At 42.7% G+C, this 23,350-nt stretch overlaps 1 protein-coding gene across 1 annotated transcript in view; it reads left to right on the top strand.

Annotated features, from left to right (window-relative positions):
• Positions 1-23,350, top strand: part of pmfbp1 (polyamine modulated factor 1 binding protein 1) — a 177,305-nt gene that overhangs the window by 75,296 nt on the left and 78,659 nt on the right. Inside the window, exon 5 of the mRNA XM_084061712.1 lies at positions 22,885-22,962. Coding sequence (XP_083917838.1) covers positions 22,885-22,962 — 78 coding nt within the window. The remainder of the gene's footprint in view (positions 1-22,884; positions 22,963-23,350) is intronic.

Here is a 23,350-nt window from a genome sequence, read left to right as displayed (position 1 = left end):
GTGTGTTTGAACAGGACTGTTCTGTACCGCAGAGACCAAGCTGGTTATTAACAGTGTAAATTATTAAAGCAATTTCAACTCAACAAACAGTGGTGGGAGAGCAGCAAGCAGATGAAGTAGTGTGTGTGTGTTTGTGTGTGTGCGTGCATGCGTGCGCACGTGTGTGTATGTGTATGTATGTGTGTGTGTGCGTGCGTGCGTGCGTGCGTGCGTGCGTGCATGCGTGCGCACATGTGCGTGTGTGTCTGTGTGCTTGGGTGCACGAGAGTGTGCGTGGGTGCATGTGTATACGTGTGTGTGCGTGCATGTGTGTGTATGTGTGTCTATTTGATCCATGGGGAGGGATGGACAGACTAAGGCCATTCGCTAGCTGATTCTTTATCCCTGCAGTGGCCCAGCTAACAAGGTCACACATGCCCAAGGTTAGCTCTCTGGGAGGGGAACATGCTTGGGCAATATTTCACCTCATTCTCCTTGGTTCCATAAGCTACACACCTGGCAAGAAAATGACTCCTTTTTTCAATCAGTAAATCTCACATTTGGTGCTGTACAATGCAATTCTACAGTACGATGAAATCCTACTGTATAATTTTTCATTCTGCTTATCAGAGTGCAATTCTACTGCTCTAAATGTCCTCATTTATAGTTTATATTTTACGCCATGAGGAAAGGGACACCCTGCTAGTGAAACGTTTCTAAATGTGTGACGCTGCTGTCGTTGTACCTTCTGACCAGAGGGTATACGTTAATATGCTTTGACATGGTGTCTTACATTTATCTAAACTCTGTTGTGTTTCTTTCCTTTCCACTCAGTTTTTTATCAAAGCATTTGACCAGAAAGCCTCAGTTAATCAGTGCCACTGCTGCTCAGGGAGAGCTTTGTGCTTAGTCAACCAACAACGGCAATGACACCCAAAGTGAGAAGGCGTTAAAAAGCAATAGCCGTTCACTGTGCATGAATAATACTTAGGGCGCGTGGAGGCTACAACACCTTTCAATGTGGCTGTAGACATCGGTTTGATTTTGCTGTCAGCTGAAATGGACTTTGATTGGAGTTTGATGCTGTTCTCTGACCATACGATAGCCCTCTTCTGCAGCTGACACCAAGACTCTTCAAGGTGAACACTCCAGAGCCCTGTCTACATGCATGCATCTTATCACTGTCTCCCTAATGGTCCTTTACTTAGCTCTGAGGCATCTTCCCCAGCACTCAAGCTAATGTCACCCGCTGTCATTTCCAATGTTCACTTGCCCCAATAAGCAGAGACAGACGCTCCGCTCTTTCTCCACTCTGCCACTTGACAGAAGGGCCGAGAAGGAGACAAGGGGGCTGATGAGAGGAAAGAGAAAGGAGAGAGAGAGGGGGGCGTTAAAGCTCACAACGCTGCACTTAAACTTTGTGTCAGAAGTAGCTGGTCTCCTTCCCTGCACTGTAATCTCTGAAGCCATGGCGCACCGGTGTCAGTGTTAAGTTGATACCAAGCATCAGGCCTCTGTAGCACCTAAACCCCATAATCCTGCTCAATAGGGAGTGGGGTCCAGCTCTCTGTGTATATGCGGAAGATTCACTGCTCTTTTCTCTTGTCTCTTTCCTCTCCTGTTTTGTTCCCTTGTGTCGCCAGTCTGCTTTGTGGTCCTTCCAGCGCCCCAGAAGCCCCCCCCCCCCCTTTAAAGTGATTCTTAACTTGGAAGGAAGCACAAATGGCCATTCTCTGGGCTGTGCAGACTCACTGCCACTGAGGTCTTGTGTCATATTGAAGACTTTTTAGCAACAACAAGGGTTCTGACAACCTATACTTTTTTGTTGACCTTCTTGTCTTGCACCCGATAGGAGATGTATTCTGTCAAATGAATGGGACAGTACTCTTTGGCTACAATCTAGGCTTTTTGCACTGTGTTTTTGGCCCATTTTAGAATTGTGTTATGCCTTGCAGATATTATGAAAATAATCCATCTCCAGGCCTGTTGCCCTATAGTCTAAACACCATCCACAACCTCCCACAAGATGATTGTTTGTGTATCTGGGTTGACTTGTCTTCACCATCTGACAGATCCACTTACCAGTATAACTACAGCAATGCAAATCACGTCAGGAGACAGAAGCTGGGGGCGCATTTTTGTTTGCTTTCCTTTTTAAAGGGCATACTGTATTCTGTTTTATTTACAGTGTTGCTGTGTTATTAAGAGTTGAGTTTGTTGTAAATCAGTATCATGTCATCAGTGTATCTTTTGTGCTGCTTGCTCTCCCTCTGCTGTCAGAGTTTTTGACTTGACGCAGCCAAGAGTCAGCACCTCACACCCTTTGTTCTCCCGGCAAAGGGTGCCAACTGCAATGGAAAATAGTAAATAGGAAAAGGGTTCAAACTCAGTGTTTGTCAGCAAATGAAGCAGCAGACATATCTGTGCAGTTAGCATGCAGCGAGCGTCCTTGGCTCTTGGACAGGGTTGGGGGAAAAAATGATAAACATGCTATATTAGCGTTAAAGTAGAAAGAGCAGTATCTGGAATACGGCGCTATGCCAGGCCTAATCTTATCAGTGACACCAACGCCTATCAGGTAGAATCTCTTAGTTTAGCAGAACTGAGCAGATCATGATAAGTCCCGGGGGGCGAAAAAAATCCCTTTTGCTACATGGGAACACCTGTCCCTGCCTTGGAGTAGCTTTGGCAGAGCCAACTGCAGGCAATTATTTGCTGGCGGTCAGCATTTGGCCTATCTGCAGGGATTAGCTGTGGGAATGCTGACCTGGGAGCTGGCTGGCCATGATGCGGTCACACCTGAATGAGTGGACCCTGGGCAGGACCTGGGGAACAGATAGACTGCCCTGGGGGGGGGGGGGGATGCTAAACCTGGATGGGGGAAATATTTGGACTGAGCCTCATACTGCGGTACAGTATGCATCTTCCATACCAATGACCTCTAAGAGTGGTGAAGCTCCAGAAATGAACCTTCTGCATAATGGAGATAAACGTAGGTCACTGGTCTTCTTAGCAAGAGATAAGAGGCTGTATTTAACTGGGTGGGTTTATACGTACATCGTCTCTCTGCTGTGGGGCAGCGAGTAGTTTGAAATAGGCCTAAGTATTATTGCTTGGGACAAAATGTGGTTGCCCATGTGTGACTGCAAGTTAATGTTTTAGTTGTGTGTGTGTGTCTGTCTGTCTCTGTGTGATTATGTGCAGATTGGGTCAGAGTGACTCTGCTTCAGTTGCTTGGGCGTGAATGTTGTTCAGTTGCCTGAGTGCTGAGAGAGAGTGTGCCTGGGTGTGTATTTGTGTGCATCTGGTCTGGCTGTGGACGTGATTGTGTTTTGATGAGGTCTCAGTGGTGCACCACGCTCTGGCCTTGTTGAGATTCTCGCCACCTCGCATCCCCATTGCTTTCCCAATTTGACAGCTGATGGGATCTCAGATGGAATGTGCGAGTGTGAATTGCCAGCAATATACATAACAGCCTCATTTCTCTTCCCCATCCCACTCCTCACCAGCGCCTCCCTCCTGCCTATATTCATTCCTCCCTTCCACCTCCTCCCCATTTCCTCTCTCTCTCTCTCTCTCTCTCTCTCTCTCTCTCTCTCTCTCTCTCTCTCTCTCTCTCTCTAACCCTCTCTCTCTCTCTCCCTAACCATCTCTCTCTCCATCTATCCACACACAACGGGACATGTTTTAAACCTGGCAGAGGGTTCAGAAACAGTGCCAACACCAGTCCATGTTTTTTCATCCCCTGCTGTTTGTGGGACCCAGGTCCCCTCAATGCTCCACAGAGTATGGGTATATTGTGAGTTAACCAAAGAGTGGTGCCAGTAAGAACTCTTGCAACACAGCTCATCATTGCTATAAAATGGTGAGTGTGTCCAGTGCTAAGCACCAATACACACTGCTAATCCTCCTATTTTCTGCTGCCTGCCTCGCAGAGAAGAAGCAGGGGAACAAGGTCAGATCGAGAAGTTATTCAATCAGAAATGGCTCTATAGCGCCAAAGGACAGCGCGTTTTTTTTTTTCTAAGCACCTTTTGTAAGTGCACATTCTCGCAAGGTCAGGTTGGGTGTTTTAATTCACTGTCTTAAGCCTGATTTGCAACAACTCATTGAATTTCTAAAGAAGAAAAGAAAAGATACAATATTTCAAATTGTTGCTATTGGCCAGAAACCTTGTCCATATTTCTTTCTTTCTCTTTTTTTGTGTTAAGTCTGTCTGTGGGCTTTATGAATATTTTACAATTTAAAAGTATTAAAGAGCTTGTGACTGAATAATAACTATGTTCGATCCATTGGAACACTTTATTTTTTCCATTTCCTGAGAAGTAACTGTTTTATTCATACCAGCTTCCCACCCGACAGCAACAAAATATTTCTTATGTATTGAAATACAAAAGTTGCCGAAGCAGTGACTAGCTGCTCTGTGAGGAATATTTCTCATAATGGGCGATTCACTCATTCTTATCAACAACTTTAAAAAAATTCTATCTTATACAGTACATCTGTTTTTTCTTTTTACATTATGCAGCAGACCTGTGACAATTTCTTCCCAAACTTTTCTGTCTGTCACTACATGATCGTCATGAACCAGGGACAACACAAGCTTTTATTCTTTAATTACATCCCTTTCATTTACTGTATACAGTAATATGCCTTTATCTCTGTGTGTTTTAGCACATTGAAAACCTGCTGTTGTACTGAAATAGCAGTGTGCAATAAGAACTACTCGTATGTTTACCCATGGTACATTTTGGGAAACACCCCGCCACTGTGAAAAACGGTAACGTGTAATGGCGTTGTACTGTAGCTGCAATAAATATAGTGTGCAGTAATGTCACTGTCCGTATCTTCGAGTCACAAATGAATTAAACTTACCAGTAAATACTTTAACTTAAGTGCTATTCAAAATCTTTCATAAATAGCCGATCTCCGAGCTCACAACATATTGTACTGCATTGTGTTGTGAGCTTGTAGATCTGCATTTCTTTCCATTTTTTAATGTTTTAAAAAACAATTGATATAGGGATACCAGGATGAAAGTGGTTAATGCATTGTCAAGTCAAGACAAATTGCATACGTCATACCAAGGGTAAACATAGATACACATAACATACACATATGGTTACTGTTGAGTTGGTTATTAAGAGATGGAAGAATCAAGAATCAACAATGTAAATGGCAACCTGATAGAACATGTGCCTGTGTTGGCTGACCAGTGCACATGACGACTGGCATCGCTATGACCACAAATTGGCCTTCTGTTTTCCTTTACATTGACATTCAATTGCCAGTGGTTCTGTTTATATGGCTGCAGATTAATAATGTGTGTGTGTGTGCGTGCGTGCGTGCGTGCGCGTGCGTGCGTGCGTGTGTGTGTGTGTGTGTGTGTGTGCGTGCGTGCGTGTTTGCATAAAATAATGTAAGAGCAAACTTACATTATTCATCAATCAGACTGAGACAAATTCTCTCCTACAGCAAAATGAGAATGGGTGCTCCAGCGCACAGGAGTGTGCTTGTCAAATGGACTGCTAGATGACAGTGGCATTCATTTCCGGGCGGCGGGTACACGCGTGTGTGCGTACATGCACGCATACGCGCATGCATACACACACACAAGCGTGCATGCATGCATGCAGTATATTCATATGACGTAAGAATGCGTGTACACTTCGTGTGAGAGGCATACCCGTACGACGTGAGAATGTGTATACGGTGTGTGTTTGAGTGTTTTGTGCACTGTGACAGGACTGTGGTAATGAGCCTCGGCAGCAGCCTTCTTTAGTATTAAATGCACATCTCCCTTCCTTTAAAGGCAGTAAAGCATGTTGGGAGGCAGTGAAATGTTTACAGTGCTGTGGTTGGCTCCTGCAGCATGCCTGACCATGGACGATATTACTGCAGCTCCCAGCCCTAATCACTCATCCCTGCCCATCAATCAGAGTCCCGCCCCCCTCTCTCTCCTTCCCGCCTCCACAGTGCTCCTGAAATCCTCATTACAAGGACACATTTAATGCCTTCCCACAATGTTTATAATGATCAAACCAACTTAAATAGCTTCCCCCTTTCTTTTCAGTTGTGTGGCAGGTTGAGATCTATAAAGATGCAGATTCTGGTGGCCTTCTGGTCATATATGTAAGTTTAGGGTCATTGCGGGGTGAGTAAAGGTGGAAAGCTTAACCACTTAAACCCTCTATACTTCATTGACCAGAGTTGCCCAGGGCCCCCCCCCCCCCCCCACACACACCAAATGTCTGTCTCCAGAATAAGGATTCTAGGGTTCATGCGGTTAAGAGTTAACCCATGAACCCATGGGTCCAGTTTCACACTCTCAGGGATGCTATAGGGTTCAAGTGGTAGAGGACTCTTGAGCATCAAGTGCTTGGAGTGAAAGGGAAGAAAGTCTGTGCACATTGCTGTAATAATGATGGTGGGCCATTATGGAAGCAAGGAGTATAAGATGTTTGTGATGTTTTGACGTTTACCAGATAGGCACTCTAAGTACTGTGAATGTACTGGATTACCTCAACACTGACGGTAGTTCATAAAGTTTTGGCACAGGCTGCCCAGTAACTTTTTTCAGATGAACTCCTGGAGTGGAGTAATTCTCTCTTGCCTCCTTGCTTCGTTTCTTACCTTTCTTAAGGCTTAGGGTTGGCGACCGTCCACTTGCCAGGATGCCACTCTATGCCACATTATCCTAAGCTATTTCAGCTGGTGGGCCCTGATTTGAGTTGCATTCTGCTGGGGATAACCGTCATGCACAATCATCATGCTGGATTAAAAGTTGGTGTGATTTGTGCTTCACAACATTTTGCCCAAATCGATGAAGTCGGTCAAGAGCCGTAACCACAGATTGCATGCCCTCTGTTGCCTCATGCACTGTGCTGCTGCACCAGCCTGAACTTGTATCTTTAATTCGCTTGCCAGCTCGTGACAACAAAAACTCATCAAACATAGACCAAATGGAGCCAGCAGTGTAAAATAAATGTTTATTTTTCTTTTCCTTCTTTTCTCTTCACAGTGTCTGAATGATGTTAGTAGTTGTACTTCCCCTTGCACTGGTATGTTCTGTTTGCCATATGTTATGTTATGTTATTATTATTTTTTGTCATCAACCGGAAGGCTGTACAGTATGTATGGCTGTCAGTACACACTCAGGATGCTTTGAAACATCTCCTCATGGTGAGGTAATCTCTGAACAGGACAGCCATTTGAATTCAGTGACTAAAGGAAGACAAACTACAACCTCTGTCCTCCTCAAACACTGGTCAGAAAAGGGAATTATTTCACCTCCCCATCTTGAAATCTGTCACAGATTTAATTTCCGTTTCTCTACAACTGTTCTTTTATCATAGCTACGCAAGACAAGATGAAGATGGAACAAAGCCAAGATGAGTAGCTGCTCCTATCAGCACTAGCTATAGTCTATAGCTAGTATGTGTTTTAATTAATGTTTGTTTATTAGTACGAGAGATGGTAGGCTGCCAGAGCTGTTGATTGAGTAACCTTAGTGTGAAGTTCAGCCAGGATTGTTTCACATGCTGCTACAGTAAAGCTCTGCTGTGCTTTTAAAATAAATTGTTACTATGTTATGGTTGCAGATGGTTGGTACATTTCATTACATCAGAACATTGTGTCCAAGGGAGATACCTTTAATAGAGAACTAGGTCTAATGGCATGTTTATTGGTTAGAACATGACAATCCCATTAGAACCCATTTTGGGCGGAAACCCCTATTTGTAACTATACCTTTCAGGACGGGAACCTCTCTTGGGGTTCTTGTTGCCATGTACAGTAAATAGCAACATACATTTGTTGTAACCTCCATCCCAAATTTGTCAAATCTCCTCATGGTGGCACTACAACAGCCCACTTCACGTTTTGGCCTATACCTCGTGAACCGTAGGTCGTACAACATCCTTTTCCCCTGGATTCCTTGGATCATGACACAACTTATAGGCCCTGTTTGTAACAGATTACATTTTCTGCCATAGTGCGTTTTCTTCAAAACACACTTTTTGCTACTACTCCTTTGAGTAGTACAGCAGTTTGTCCACAACTCACACAGATTGGTACACATTATCTCTGGGGTCATGTGATCAAGATGTATAGTTTCAGATCCCACTCCAAGTGGCTATGAGCAAAGTGTGCCCTGGTTAGGCAACCCAGCCTGGCGGAGACCTGTGCTCCGAGGAGCACACTTTTCTGCTTTATTTTCTTTTTTCTCTATTAGAAGGTTGTGTGAAAGTTTCCACCTTGAATATTGCTAGAATTTTGCAGCCCTGGTTATTTTCAGATGATCCAATTCACGCCTCGTCCGGGAGGCCATGTATATGCGTGTCTATGTGTGTTCACATGCACACACATTCGTGCATGTGTCTGAGTAGGAGGTAGATGATATAGCCATTTGCCATGTGGATCACTCAGGGAACAAACAGCATGATTAGATTCTCTGAAAACACATTGAGTGACTGTTCACTTCAGTATGTAAGGGACGTGGGTGGTGACCTGGGTGGCAATCACTGGGCCCTGCATCGCCCAAATTGACATCTAGATCACTTATATACTGTAGATTGTTTTGATATTTCTGAATGTGAAAGTCACGTTGTTGTTGTTGCTTCTTCTTCAGCTTTTTCCATCAGCGTTTTGTCAGTCAGCTTTGGACATTCCGAATATGTGCCATCTTGGCTTATAGTCTTATTTCTGTGCAGACTAACACACACATTGTACATGCTAGTGTGCTGACACACACACACACACACACACACACACACACACACACACACACACACACACACACACACACACACACACACACACACACACACACACACACACACACACACACACACACACATACACCTTTTTATACCTACATGCACAGATGAGGGGGTAAAAGAAATAATCTTCAGCACTGCATAAGACAGGTGTCAGTGTGTCCTCTTCTTCGCCGGCCATAAAAGTTAATTAAAGAAAAGGAATTTTTATTGTGCTCTGCTGCTCAAGCACAGGCTCTGGACTGCTGCTTAATAATAACCTCTCCCAGAGCGGCTGTCAAGGGAGGAGTACAGCTGAATAATGGCTGAGTGCAGATTTGTGCCTACAGAGTGTGTGTGTGTGTGTGTGTGTGTGTGTGTGTGTGTGTGTGTGTGTGTGTGTGTGTGTGTGTGTGTGTGTGTGTGTGTGTGTGTGTGTGTGTGTGTGTGTGTGTGTGTGTGTGTGTGTGTGTGTGTGTGTGTGTGTGTGTGTGTGTGTTGGTGTTTGAGCATGCATACATACATGTGTGTAGGGGTGCATATGCGCGTGTGCTGTAGTTGGATAGTGGAAGTGTTTTTGTTCAATTCCAGTCCACATATTTCATTGGTAATGAGTGATATATTTTTGGTCGTACACACATCTCGTCCTTCAATAGTTCTCCTTTGCGTGAAAGTGCTTGAACTATAACCCAGTCCACCTTCTCATAAATGCAATAGTGATGTGGAAGTGTTTTTAACATTATTGACAGAATGGTGGGCTTGTGAGGACCTGTCCAGAAAGCCATGCAAATAAAACGGGGTGTTTTTGGTTCTTTGTCAGTCTATGACAGATGGGATCAGGTTTTATGCAGAAGCACTATTTCTATTCCAGCCCTGCCAGGACTTTAATGATATTTGTTTTGCTGTGCTCGGGGTGTATTTTTGGGACTCTCCCGGGGGACTTTGGGTTTTGGGGAGGGGGTGGGGTTGCTGATTTGGATCAGTCGGTCTCATTTTTCCTCCACAAACAGCAATGCCCTCTTTTTTGGCACATTTGAAAGAAAAATATGGGCACATCAAAAACTCCCAACACACATAGTATGCAGCACAAGCCTGCATGTTACTGCACTCACATATAGAAAACAGCATCCAGTACACTACCAGGCACCACAGAATAGAGAATGTCCTTTTTCGTACTGCTATTTAGGTGATGGAGTATTTGATTGTCAGCTATAACGGTTAGCCTATACTGTAATGTAGAGAATCGTGAAGTGGATCTGATGTGTAGGTTTATATATATAAGTTCAGCTTTAATTACCAAGAAGAAGTCAGCGGTAAATGAGGTGCTGGAGGAAGAGATGAGAAAGGGGGGGGTTGAGGAGGAGGCGAGAGGAACGGAGCTGTGCGGCAGTAAAGGATGCATTAAGCAATTAAAGTTAGGGTGCAGCAGAATGAAGTGATGCGATGATTTTTCCTGTAATTGCCTTAGCTATCACTGATGATCACAGGGGAGCAGAGAAGAGCAACAATATGCTGTACATCAGCATGTTACTCTGACAGTTTGTCATACACAATCACAATCAACCCAATACACACACAAACAATGGAGCACATCATATGTGCAATGCTGTATTATGACAAGATAATCGTGTGTGTACCCTGGGTAATTATGTAGGCCTAATTAGATCTCCTAGATTGAAATCTCTCATAAAGGCAGTACTAAACATGTCGCCACCAAAATATATTCACTATTGGCACAAATGTGCAAATCGCAAGTCAATATTTGATGAGGAACAAAGAAGTTAGCACCCTGCAGTATTTTTGAACATGAGCAGTGGGATTATTTTAACCGTGTTCACGCAAAGCTCATCTATGATTCATTAATTGCCAGAGCCCAAGCTGCCACTGTTTTTTTTTACTCTTCACAGCATTTGTTAGGCCTGTCTGTGGGAGATAAGCCAGTGGAAATACTGGGCAGGGATACAAGTATGGAAGGAGAGAGAGAGAGAGAGAGAGAGAGACGGGTATGTACAGAAAGAAGACACCGCGGCCATGAGGAGGTGTAGCCTTTTGTTTGTGTGTCAGGTTTTAGCTGTGTGTATGTGTGTGTGTGTGTGTGTGTGTGTGTGTGTGTGTGTGTGTGTGTGTGTGTGTGTGTGTGTGTGTGTGTGTGTGTGTGTGTGTGTGTGTGTGTGTGTGTGTGTGTGTGTGTGTGTGTGTGTGTGTGTGTGTGTGACGTTGTGCTGCGGTCTCTATGCTCTCCTCAGTCCTTCTCTCCCTCCCTCCTGCAGTTCTTTCTAGGCCCTGATTAATGCTAATTTATGCAGCTGGGCCGCCACAAAACCGCCAGGGAGGGGTCCCCTCCCTTGATTACCAGCAGTGAGAGTACGGGGGGGGTGGGGGTGGGGGGGGGGGGTGACCTGGACAGACACCTCATTTAATTTAATACATTGGAGCACGCTGCAGCGGGGAGCGCCGGCAAGGGAGGGAGATAATCAAGAGCCGGGCTCTTATAAATGTGCGGCGAGATGACACGGAAGAGATTGGATTTGGAAACGAGGAGCAAAGAAGAGGAAAGCCGAGCGGAACGCGATTGATTGATTCCATTCAAGTGATCGCAACAACTGATAAGGAATGAATTATTTTATTTTTTATTATTTTATTTTTTTCCCAGAGTGAGGAAAAAGATCTGACGAGTTTCTTCAAATTTAATATAATAAGTGTTTTCATTGCTCCCCCCATTCCTTATTCAGCAAAGTCTCCCCCATACAGTCACGGAGATAAATATGCAGCATGAATTCCTGTTTTATGCAGCAGAAAGTACAAAAATAAATAAATAAATCTACAAACAGCAGACTCAACATGGTGAACAAAATGGTTGCCTCATGGAATTCAGTAATCAGACCTACGCACAGCACAGGACCAAAGACCTTCAAACCCCTCAGTGTTGGAGGTTATCCTGAAGAATGAAGCATATCTGGAATTCTGAAATTTAATGAAATTTGCGAGCAAAGCTTATTCACAATGCAAGACGTTTCCTATTTACTTATTCTGTTGCCCTACAGTATAGAATTACATTTTCAGCTGGAGTACTTCTCACAAGAAACATGCCAACATTATGTGCAGTTACTAAACTAATATATCAGGTTTTTATCATATCATAATGTCAGTCAACTATGTCATGACTACTTGGCTACCATGACATATGAATGACTACTTGGCTGTAAAAAGAGAATTCATTCATCATCCAGAATTCAGTTTTCAGAGCCATGTCTTCCAGTGGCCCCAGTTCCATGCTGCAGATCTTTGGCTATGTTCAGACTGACTGCAGAAAAATTCAATTTGTTTCTTAAATACGATCTTTAGGACTGAATGTGCTACTATTATTTGCAAATGATCAGATCGGATTTGTCTATTCAGACATTGTCAATCTGCATTGATTGCTGCGGTAACTCCGTTACAACATAGATGTGAGTAATGCTGAAACTTGCACTCTATCCTATGACTACTGTGTCACTCGCAGAAAATAGTCCATCTATACAAGCTCACTAATTGTGGGCTCTCAGCTATTTTAAGAGAGCGATACATATACGATAACATATAAATCAGGCTTCAGTGTCCGAGTGTCCAGACTGAGAAACACCTTTAGAAATTAGACCTAGGTATGTGGTTCAAATCTTATTAGCAAAAAAACAAAACAGTTGTGTTTTTTGGTTGTTCAGACTTGATAAAAAAATCTGATTCCAATCTGGTTCGGCCAAAAATTGGATTTGCACTGCCAGTCTGAACATAGCCTTTGAGGGAAAGTGATACAACCTCTCCTGTTCCCTCCTTGAAGATGAGCAAGAACTATCCTGGGGCAAGTGCACCTCACAAAACCCTCTGCCAGCAGTTCAAACAGCACTCGCCCATTCCACCATTTACACTGTGACGAATGGCAGGAAATCAGGAGGCGGCCATGACAGGCAGATTATGAGATCCTTCTGTCTACATGACTTAGCCATGTCTCTGCGTCTTAATCGTTAAATGTGATTAAAGCAAACAAACGGAGCATTATTAGATTAGTCAGAAGGACATGGAGTCTTTGGTGCTGATTATCTTTTCCTTTTTAATGAAATGCTGCTTGAAATTAACATTGCTTTGACTAATTTGATTTAACATTGCCCCGAGAAATGCCAGACAGCTCTCATTTGACTGCAGACGGTTTGAGATCCTTGTCAGAGGCGTAAGAGCAAACGGTGAAGTAAGACAAACATTTCCGGTCTTCTGCAAAGTTCAGGGGACTGATTAAGTTACTGGCACCACACTATTCAGTAAAGATCAGACAGAGAGGACAGGGCTGGATGGGAACCACAAACACCAGTAATCGGTATGGAACAACAGACAGGTAGAGATGAGTGAAAGACAACACATTTCCTTTTTTAAATGTATTTTTACTTCATGGCACCGGCATGGCCCGTTTGCCAAAAGTCGCTCAACAAAAAACATGTATTTTCCACTGAAAGAACCTGTTGAATGACACTTGAGTTGAAAAGTGTAGAAGAGGTCAGTTACAGTAAAAGTGTTAGTTAAGTATTTGAGAAGAATATAATTTGCCAGTGATTTGTAAGTGCCAACAAGAAAGCTGTTGTGTGCTTGAATTAGAAAGTGTACATTTGTGTGCGTGCGTGCGTGCGTGCGTGTGTGTGTGTGTGTGTGTGTGTGTGTGTGTGAAAGACAGAGAGAGAGAGAGAGAGAGAGAGAGAGGGGGAGAGAGAGAGAGAGAGGGGGAGAGAGAGAGAGAGAGACAGACAGAGGGAGTGAGACTACATGCACAATGAAATCGGTGTGGAACCATTTGGTTCCATTTGTACACTTAAATTAACACTCAAGATTTACTGTGTGTATGTTGGCATAATGACTACTTGTGGTCCGGCAGAAGAGCAGAGCTGAGGTCCTGCTGGTGTGTAATTGGCAGCGGGTGTTGCATTGTTGTTGAAAATAATCCTGTCAGCATAATCCGCCTTTGTGGGGTTCATTAATTGCATTTAAGATTGCATGCAATCTAGCTGATTCAGGACCTGCTTTTGAGCCTCCTCAGCCTCCCCCTCACAAAGCCCCTGTCACTTCAAAGGTTAAAGGGTCTAGCTAACCGTGTTTTCTGTTTTTTATTCAAATTTACAGTGTTTTCTTTTCTTTTGCTTCTTTTTTTTTCATGTGAGACGTACTGCAGTGTGGCCACATTGTGTCTGCTGTGGCAAAATGAATTGAACAGGCAGCCATCTTCAGAGAGCAGCTGCTACAAACATTTGCATGGTTGTTGAGCTTATGGTTGCAACTGTCAGTCATTTTTGAATAATGTATTGAACCTTCATATAATCTATGATAAAAAAAAAAATATATACATATATTTTGTCATACAGTAAGTACCATGGTCATAATAATTTAACAATTGATTTCAGAGATTCAGAGATCTGCTCAGTCCAGCTCACTGTAAAAAGAACTGACCAAGAAATGTGCCTCTAAATATTGTTTTGCTTAAGTTTGTTCTTGAATCCATGGTCATTCATTTGATTCCTCCTTGGAAAAAAGAGCAGGAAGTTGGAAGCACTCATCCAGTCCAGCATGTGATACAAGCAGTGCTCGCTCTCGTGCATGCCCTCCCTCCGTTACCCTCCATTTTTATTTTCCTGAATGAAACTTTCGGAAATCCATTTATGGTGGCCTCTGCAGCTTTGCCTGTCAGAGACACGGCCGCTTAAAACCAGAGGTCACCTCCACACTTGTTTAATAGCTACTCAGAGCACCTAAGTGAGTGTGTCTCTGCCCTGACTTGCAATAAATACTCGTGGATGGGTCTGGGTTTACCTTTTCTCTGCGTTTTAAAGAGATATCCTCTCTCTTTTTGAGTGCCTGAGAACAAACCGACATTGACTGAGTTTATAATTTTCTATAGCATTTTTAGGTTCTGTGGACAAGTTGGAATTGGAATAAAAAGCATATTTACACAACCAAATATTTGGGGCACATACAGTAGCTTGTTGTCAATTAAATAAATTTAGGTTCTTAGTTTACCACAGAATAATTTTCATTTCCACCAAATGGCACAGAAAGTGTATCCCTGACCTGGCAAACTGACACCTGAACTTGGTGTTAAATACAAATTTGAAACAATTGTGTGCATATTACTGAGTTGGCTCTTGGCCATAATATATATGGAGAGACAAGTGAAAAATGATCAAGATTATATTACAAAAAAGTAAATAACTAATGCAATGAGAAGTGACAATCAGTAAATCAGTAGTGTAGGTGAGTGGATGAAATGTAAAGTATGGTGAGGTCTATTTTGTATTGTGGAACATAAAGAAACAAAAAGCCAAATGCAAATAAACAAAAGAAGGCGCTTGGGAGAGAGGAGACAAATACTATTAATTCGGAAATGCTGGTGTGCTTAGACTGTATGCAAAGACAAACATCAAGAAACCAAGACTCCCAAACTGAGATTGACTTCCCTATCTACCTGCCACTTAACGAAAACGGAAGGACAAGACGTTCACAGATACCATTGGCTTGAGTTCACCAAATGAGTTGGGGGGATGGGGTGTGGCCAACCACGGCCAGTTAGAAGTCCCATTTTGTCGTGCTATGGTTGAGGTGTGGGATTGGTTATCTTTCCTTCTATACATGTGTACAATCTCTAGCCTGGTAAAGTCCCTCCCTCCGGAAAATCTCATCTCATTTCCATTTGATCAGGAATGAGTCTGGCATGAAGGCTTGTTTGGCTTTTTGTCGTCGTCCACCAAGTGGACGAGCCTATCAGCGTCCTTAGCCTGGTAAAGCCCCTCCTCGCTCATCGTTCTGTGATTGACAGCGAAACTTGGCCAATCAGGTGGTGAGTTCGAGTGAACCCGAATGGATCCAAGTGCAGCCGACCAAAATGGAATGGCTGGCAGCCATTGTTTTTGTGCGCTGTTTTCGCCTCTCTTTTAAAACTTCAAAACGCTCTCTAACTTATTTTTTGAGGCACGGAATTTACTTTTAAGATATCGTTCGGATAGAATTTAGTTGTTTAACTTCATATATGTGGTCAATTAATCATGACAGAGCCTATTTGAAAATAAAAATTCATAGAAGCGGCAAGGGCGGGCAGTGACATGCATGTATCCGAATAAGGCAACCTATTTTGGGCATGGCCGTCTCAAAAGTCCTGTTGCATGACACGAACAATGAGAGTTAGCACTTTTGTTGTTGTTAAGATACGGTGTGTGGCACATAGCGTCTCTGCCCCATAGCCTGTAGATCTCTCACACATGATTGGCGTAGCCTGCGTTGCCAGGTCTGCCTTTTGTATAAGCGAGCTGGCGAAGTATTCGGGCATAATGCGTTTGATATTAATTGTACATCCTGCAAGTACAGGAACGGTATGGGAAGCAGGTATGCTGGGAGGCGGAATATTGAGGAATTTTAGTGAAAAGTTTGGAGTTATTTGGGCCATGTGTCTGCTTGGAGACCCTCCACATTCAATCATGTCAATTATTGTGGCAGGATGACATCAGGGTTCTCCATATATGGGCATAAAAGGGACATGGATAGACAGATACAGACTTACAGAGATCTCCATATGGGCATAAAAGGGAAACAGGCAGACAGATACAGGAAGATTAAGGAATTAGTGATCAACGTCATGATGCATTATATGTATTCATTTTGTACTTGATGAATTTTGGAAGTGATACCACAGATGATTTGATTTGATTTATTAGACGTCATAAAAGAAAAACTCTGCTACAGAGAAACGTCAAGGATATAAACACAACAAAGTCGTGAGAATTATTTCCATTGTGGTCCTTGGTCTGAGACAAACAACTGTGGACTAGACAAGGCTAGAGACTACACATGAAGTGGAGTTCAGGGAGAACTAATAGAAAACTAGAAAAAGTGCTCCTCGGAGCACAGGTCTCCGCTAGGTCAGGTTGGTTATTGTGGGCCAGAAATGTTCGGAATTCGGCAAGGATGGCATATGAAAAATTGGACAGATCCGTCTTGATCACATGACTATAGAGATAATGTGTGCCAATTTGCGTAATGTTTGGACAAAATCTGTAGGAGTAATATTTGTGTTGCCGAAATCTGCCTCCTGGTGGCGCTATAACAGGACAATGTGAAAAGGGTGGCATTTCTTCCCTGCCTAGTGGGAATGTTCGTGCAAAGTTTCACGGCAATCGCACGCTGTGTTCATGATTTGAGGCATTTTGTTCAAAACGTGCAAACTTTGGAAGCCAATCTTAATGGAATATGAAAAATCTGAAAGACCTGTTTCGTTTAATGGCTATAGAGATACTGTGTACAGTTTTGTGTGATGTTTGGACAAACTCTGTAGGAGTAATGTAAAAAAAAAAAAGTCTTGCAAAAATCAGCCCCCTGGTGGCGCTATAACAGGCCCATGTCAAACATTCGGGGCAGAGGTTCTGCTCTAGCATCCAGAGAGTGTTGTGCACAGTTTCATGTCGATCGGGCCAACGGTGCCAGAGATTAGCTGTCCACAGTCGGGCACATACGAACGGACGGACAGGGTGCAAAACATAGTCTCTGTCACGTCTTCGGCCTGAGACAATAAATTGCGGAGCTGTCCGCAGAAAGAGAGAGAGAGAGACAGAAAGAAAGAAAGAACGAAAGAAAGAGCACACTGATTTCTGATCTCAGTTGGCTTTTGTTTCTGCCTTTTCAGAAATTTTCCGGACTAGCTCCTCTTTCAATTTCCTTATCTCATGGAGGATCACTTCTAATGTTAGCTTTGCTGTCTTGCCATCCATGCGCCCCATGCTAGCTGCTGCAGTTATCATTTTGTGTCTTGTTACGCAGCTGGGTTGATCACGTTCCAAACTAACATTGCGACACTGCTTCTAGTGCTACTTACCCTTTCTCCCATCCAGGAACAACTTAAACTTGTTGAGAATATGTGATAGAATATAAATTAAGTTAGGTGTTTTGCTCAGAATCGAAGCTTCCAGCAAATCAAACCGTTTCTTTATTTTCACATATACAACATTAAAAAAAGGTTACAGTATATAATTAGCAAGTGAAAGTGAAGGAGAATTGACAAATGAAATCCACCAGGGGGCTTGAAAATTGCATTCTTTTGGCAGCTTAATATAGGAAATAATTACAGCCATGTCTACACAGTTTAAATATGTATGAGACATATTCCAACAGAGACATAGTTTAGCATGTGCTTTACAACAATTCACCCTGTAAATACCTATCTATTACACAAATCTAAGAATCAATCATAACACTGGCACGCACGCATGCGCGCGCACACACACGCACGCGCGCACACGTCGCACAAGAATATTAATTCACTATTCAATACATGCAAGTATACACAACACTATTACTAACAGATTAAGATTATACACTCATGTGATGTGATTTAGAGTTTTCATAAGACAAGAAAAGTAAAGAATATACACACAAATGATGACAAGAAAATATTAGGCCTTTGGATTTATTGGACAATATTGGTTTGGACCCAGCTTATATAGTCAGCCCATATGGAAAATATTGGTTGGTTAGACATATCCAAACAATGTAATGGCAGAGAATTCCATATTTTGGACCCTCGTAGTTAAACTGAGATTGGGAAGTATAGGAATGGGCGGGGGGGGGGGGGGGGGGGGGGGGGTAAGGAGACATCAAATGAGGCAGTAAAAGACCATTGTGAATTTGTGACCCCACCAGTCTCTGCCAGGCGAGAGCTTTGTTCCATGTAGTGTGTCACCAGGGACCACTGGACTGCAGCCTTAAACTTAACGAAGTTTGACCGGACTCATCAGCTTCTGCGAGCAAAAATCTTCCTGATGAGTAAACCAGATGTGAGGGTACCCCGAGCTTCAGACGGAAGAGGCGTACTTAAAGGGTCATTACTGTGGTACAGGAAATCACTATGGAGGTTCTGAGGAGGTTAGAGGCACAGATGTGCACCCACCTGCTCTTGTCCACGCCACCCAGGCTCCATTCACAAGCATGGCCCTGATGGTACTTGCATACATGCATGCTGTCACGCAAACTTACATACGCACCCACAACTGCTTAGGCAAACATATTTCCCCTATATCTTCCCAGATGATATATAGATTGGCTATTGTCTCTTTGGCTTCCATGAGAAGACAGACAGTGCAGCAGGAGAACCTTACAAATGTATCTTTGTGTATCACAATTGCACCTTTTTCAGCATTTTGCATGCGTCATTCTGCTGTTGTCCCAGATGCATGTTTTTCGTCCTGTAAGTGCATCTTCTTGGGCTCGCACATGTCACAAAGATGTTCAAGTGTGATTATTGAAATGAGCATTTGTGTGGCGTGTCTGCTTCTTGTATCCACTTTAATTTTTTTTCTTCCTTCCCCATCCCTCCCTCCTCTGCTTGATGGCAGGAGGGAATTTGCCATGCATTTCACGTTGAAGTCAGAGTGTGTTGCTATGGTGGTTGCTAGGGATTTAGCCTAGAGTGACGTGAAAAGTCCGAATATTAAAGGTGTCCTTCTGCTGCCGAGCCATTTGAAGCTGCAAGGAATGAGCAATCACCTTGGAGAGGTTTTTTTTTTATCTGTCCTTTCATTATTGTGTCTCTCTCTTTGGAAATATCAGAATTGATTTTCCAACATGCCAAAGAATAGGGACTGTATACAGTATAAAAAGCATAAACCACAGAAAAGGGAGACAAAACATTGCCTTTCTATACTGTATAACTGCTAGTTGATTCAGTCACATTTCTGTACAGAACATTCTGTTCAGACACAGATAATAAACATTATAATCTGGTCGATTCTCTCAGAATAAAGAACATCATAGACAGCTACAGTATGTATTTGTATACACTATACAGTATACAGTATATACTATACAGTATATACATAGTCCCTGACCATGTTTCAAACAGTACCTCTCCTAATGTGCCTGCCATTGTACTGAATCACTGATGGTGGTGCCCTATCACTGTGCAATGTAACAATGACCTTGATTTATACAGGTGAAGATGCAACTGACTTGGCAAGGATGGCTCCTATACTATAGGTGACATGGGCAAATGCCTCCTCAAATTGGGCAACAAATGTAACACCCAGGATTCAAACCTGGGTCTTCTGCGTGGGAAACAAAAAAAATACCCCCCCAAAAAGCAAAGTATAGTAACACCACTCCTACTCAAACTTAATATATTATTTATTCAAAAAATATATAATTCTTGCTCTATTCTGTCTGTCGGCCTATGTGGTAGCTGTGACGTCATACTAGCTCCGCTAGAGAGCAACCCAGTCCATCCAGCGATGAGTGAAGGATGGATCACAGCGCCAACTATAGCGATGTGAATTTGTCTGCTTTTAGTTTAAAAATTTGCCCAAATCTTCAATGCTGTTGGCAGCAGCCATTTATTTACCTTGGCGTTCTGTCAATCACAATAAAAAGGCAGTCTAGACCTTCGCTGCTCACAGTCATTATAAAGCACCATAAGACACTATGCTATGTTGCCTAGTATACAAGTGACAGCTAGTTTAGCAAGTCGTACTGATATGTTAATCGCTGCATAATGAAAATTCAACATAAATAAATAACACTTCATCAGCATGTCACACAAAGCAACATGATCCTGGGTGCCGATGGCCTAAGGCACATGCCACATATAGACTCTAATGCAGGCTGACAGCGAGTCATGGGTTCGATCCCCGAGCCTGACTACCTTTGCTGCGTGTCACTCCCCGTCTCTCTTTCCCTGTTTCCTGTCACTGTTCCACTGCACTATCCAATAAAGACAGAAAAGCCCCGAAAATATCTTTAAAAAAGACTAACAAAAAAACATGATCCTACTATAAATGTGTGAAATCTCTGCATATAAATTATGTGTGAGTGTGTGAGCAGCAGGAATCGGTCTATTACAAGTGACGCACAAGTGGGGTCTAAAATGAAGTGGCTTCCATGTGGATCTCGGACTTATTTATGAAATCAGTACTATGATGTCAGTCTTCTCCATATTTGGGAAAAGTTTGAGCCTAATCAGACATCCATTGACAACCACTGTAAAATAAAGTAAAGAAATGATTCATTATGTGAGAAAATGCAGTTACTTTCTTGCCCTACTACCCACAAGACATTTGGTGCAGTGGTTTGCGACATTAGCCTTGGATAGACAGACAGACAGACAGACAGACAGACACAGGCAGGCGTCACAAAAGATGCTCCGTTCTGTCTCTGAGGACCTCACATATCCACCACTACATCAGTGACCCGGGAGATGGCATCATAGGAGAAGATCTACCACGCCGGCAATGGACTCTGCTGCCTGCGTACTGGGGTCGGTTGCTTCAAGTCAACTAGGAAGAAGTGGGGCTTGGCAGACAGTGCAGCATGCAAGTGTGGCGAGCCTGAGCAGACTGCAAAACACATAATCACCACCTGTCCCCTGAACAGACCACCTTCAGAGGCCGGCTTCTTCCAAGTGGGACCAGAGACTAGGGCGTGGCTACACAACACTGTGTTGGACATTCAACGATGATAGACGAAAGAAAAAAGAAGACGGACCTAGACTTGCCTCCTAGGAGCCACACCGTAAAGTGATTTTGTCACTGTGTGTCGCCAAGTCGTGGTCGCCAAAACCTAAAAAGCACTCACACCAAAAGCGACGACAGGGGAGTGAATTACTTAGTCATTGCATCCAGCTTTATTTTTGGAGTGGAGAACTGAGGAGCTTGTGTGGAAGCGATATTAAATACATATTAAGTACGACAACCAATTTTTTCCCCTGATGAGCGAGAAATACTGTATGTAGAGGCAATATTTTTTTCATTCACATTATTAGCATGCCGTGTGAGTAGGGTTATTCTAATATTCCCTGCTGTCAAAGCATAGGCTACATTGCATCCTATGTATTGTATACATGTATACACAGGTATATATACATGTATTGTATACATGTATATATACAGGTAGGCTATGCATGTTCTGTTACAAGTTTGCCTACCGTATGAATAAACTGTGGAATTAGTGACCATATGTCATAATTATTCATCGAACATCATTATTCATTATCATTATTAATCGAAATTATGCTCCAGTATACATTTCATACACGGATTGTGTGAGATTCTATTCTCTATATTGTCTTTTTCATGATCCTATCATAACCCAGCACCCCAACAGGTGATGTGTGTTTTCTATCAGCTTTTTATAATTCAAAATTGATACTAGTGGAGTTGTGGTACACTGAGCTCCGGGTGTCCCTGGGGGAGGAGAGCTCTGCTTACAGCAGCCAGTGGTGCTGACGTGTCCCTGGTGGTTCTGAAGTAGGTTTCTCTGTAAACAATCTATATTTCACCTCCAGTATATGGTAGTACCAGAAATACTGTAGCTTCTCATAACATTTCAGGTTAGAAATTCAATATTCATTCATTTCACATTTGCAACAGCTAGTTTAACATTTTGTAAACAAAATTCAGAAGCTGTTCACCTACAGTACAGTATGAATAAAAAAATGACTTTACAAACACATCTGGCCGTCGCTCGCTGTCCCCTGAAACCAGTTGCTGCTCATTTGTATAACGCAAAATGTTTTTAGCTTTCGTTTGTCGCCCGTGGTCGCCAAAAACTGCGAAGTTGTGGCCAGGCGTCACAACATTCCAAGTCGCTCAGTGTAGCCATTACCCATTGGAAATGAATAGCAGGTCACTTGCTTGTTGCTTGTTGTCGCTTTTGGTGGGAATGCACCATTAAGGACACTAATGCGCGTGCTCCATGGCCTCAAACCTCGCATGCTACTGTATATTGGCTCAGAAGGCCACAACAGAGATACTTGCGCTGGGTGAGCAACTTTCATTGAAATGAGTGGGTGGAGATTTTCTGTGCCTTCCATCCAGGTTATTGTATAGCTCTATTGTAATATAAGACATGGAAAGTGGGAATAATCTCTGCTAATGTTTTAACATGTTTTGTGTTTGCATCTTCCTCAGTTTGTGAGCTGTTCACTAGGATTTTCTACTCTTTGTACCTCATGTCAAACATCAATTACCTTGTTTTATTTCCATGATTACATGTGCTGCCTTTCTTTTTTTATATCTGTCCATGAATTACTGTGATCTTGGAGATCTTGCAATGAGTCTAGCTCTAACAAACCATTTATTTTTGCTTTTTTGTTTATGTCCAGGGAAGTGGTGAACCAAATGTGTCACATCCAGTTTTACATCCTGAAGCAACCAGAGGCATTGATGAGCTTAAGGTTGAGGTAATAATCACTTGACACTCATCCATTGCATGAAAACTGCAATCAGGGAGAAAAACCCAAAAAGATTTTAGTTAACTGAAATGAATAAAAAATAACAGGCATTACAAAAAAACGATAACTTACTGAAACTGCATTGTGTGTTTACAAAACTAACTAAAATCATAGTTTAGTCTTTGTCAACAGAAGTCTAATATTTTGGGTGGATATGAAATCAGCTAAAATATCTTCCAAAATAGAGAAAATAGCCTGTAGATCGGCTATTCTACCTATTTTTCATACCTTTTTGAATCTCGCCCCTGATTACCCCAAATTGCATTAAAGAACTAAAACCAACATTAAAACTTATCAAAACTAAACTAAAAGTAAGCCTAGCAAACCAACTTTAAAA

This window comes from Gymnoscopelus microlampas (assembly GCF_963454915.1).
Source record: "Gymnoscopelus microlampas genome assembly, chromosome: 1".
Lineage (NCBI taxonomy): Eukaryota > Metazoa > Chordata > Actinopteri > Myctophiformes > Myctophidae > Gymnoscopelus > Gymnoscopelus microlampas.
This window is presented reverse-complemented; position numbering and strand designations above follow the sequence as displayed.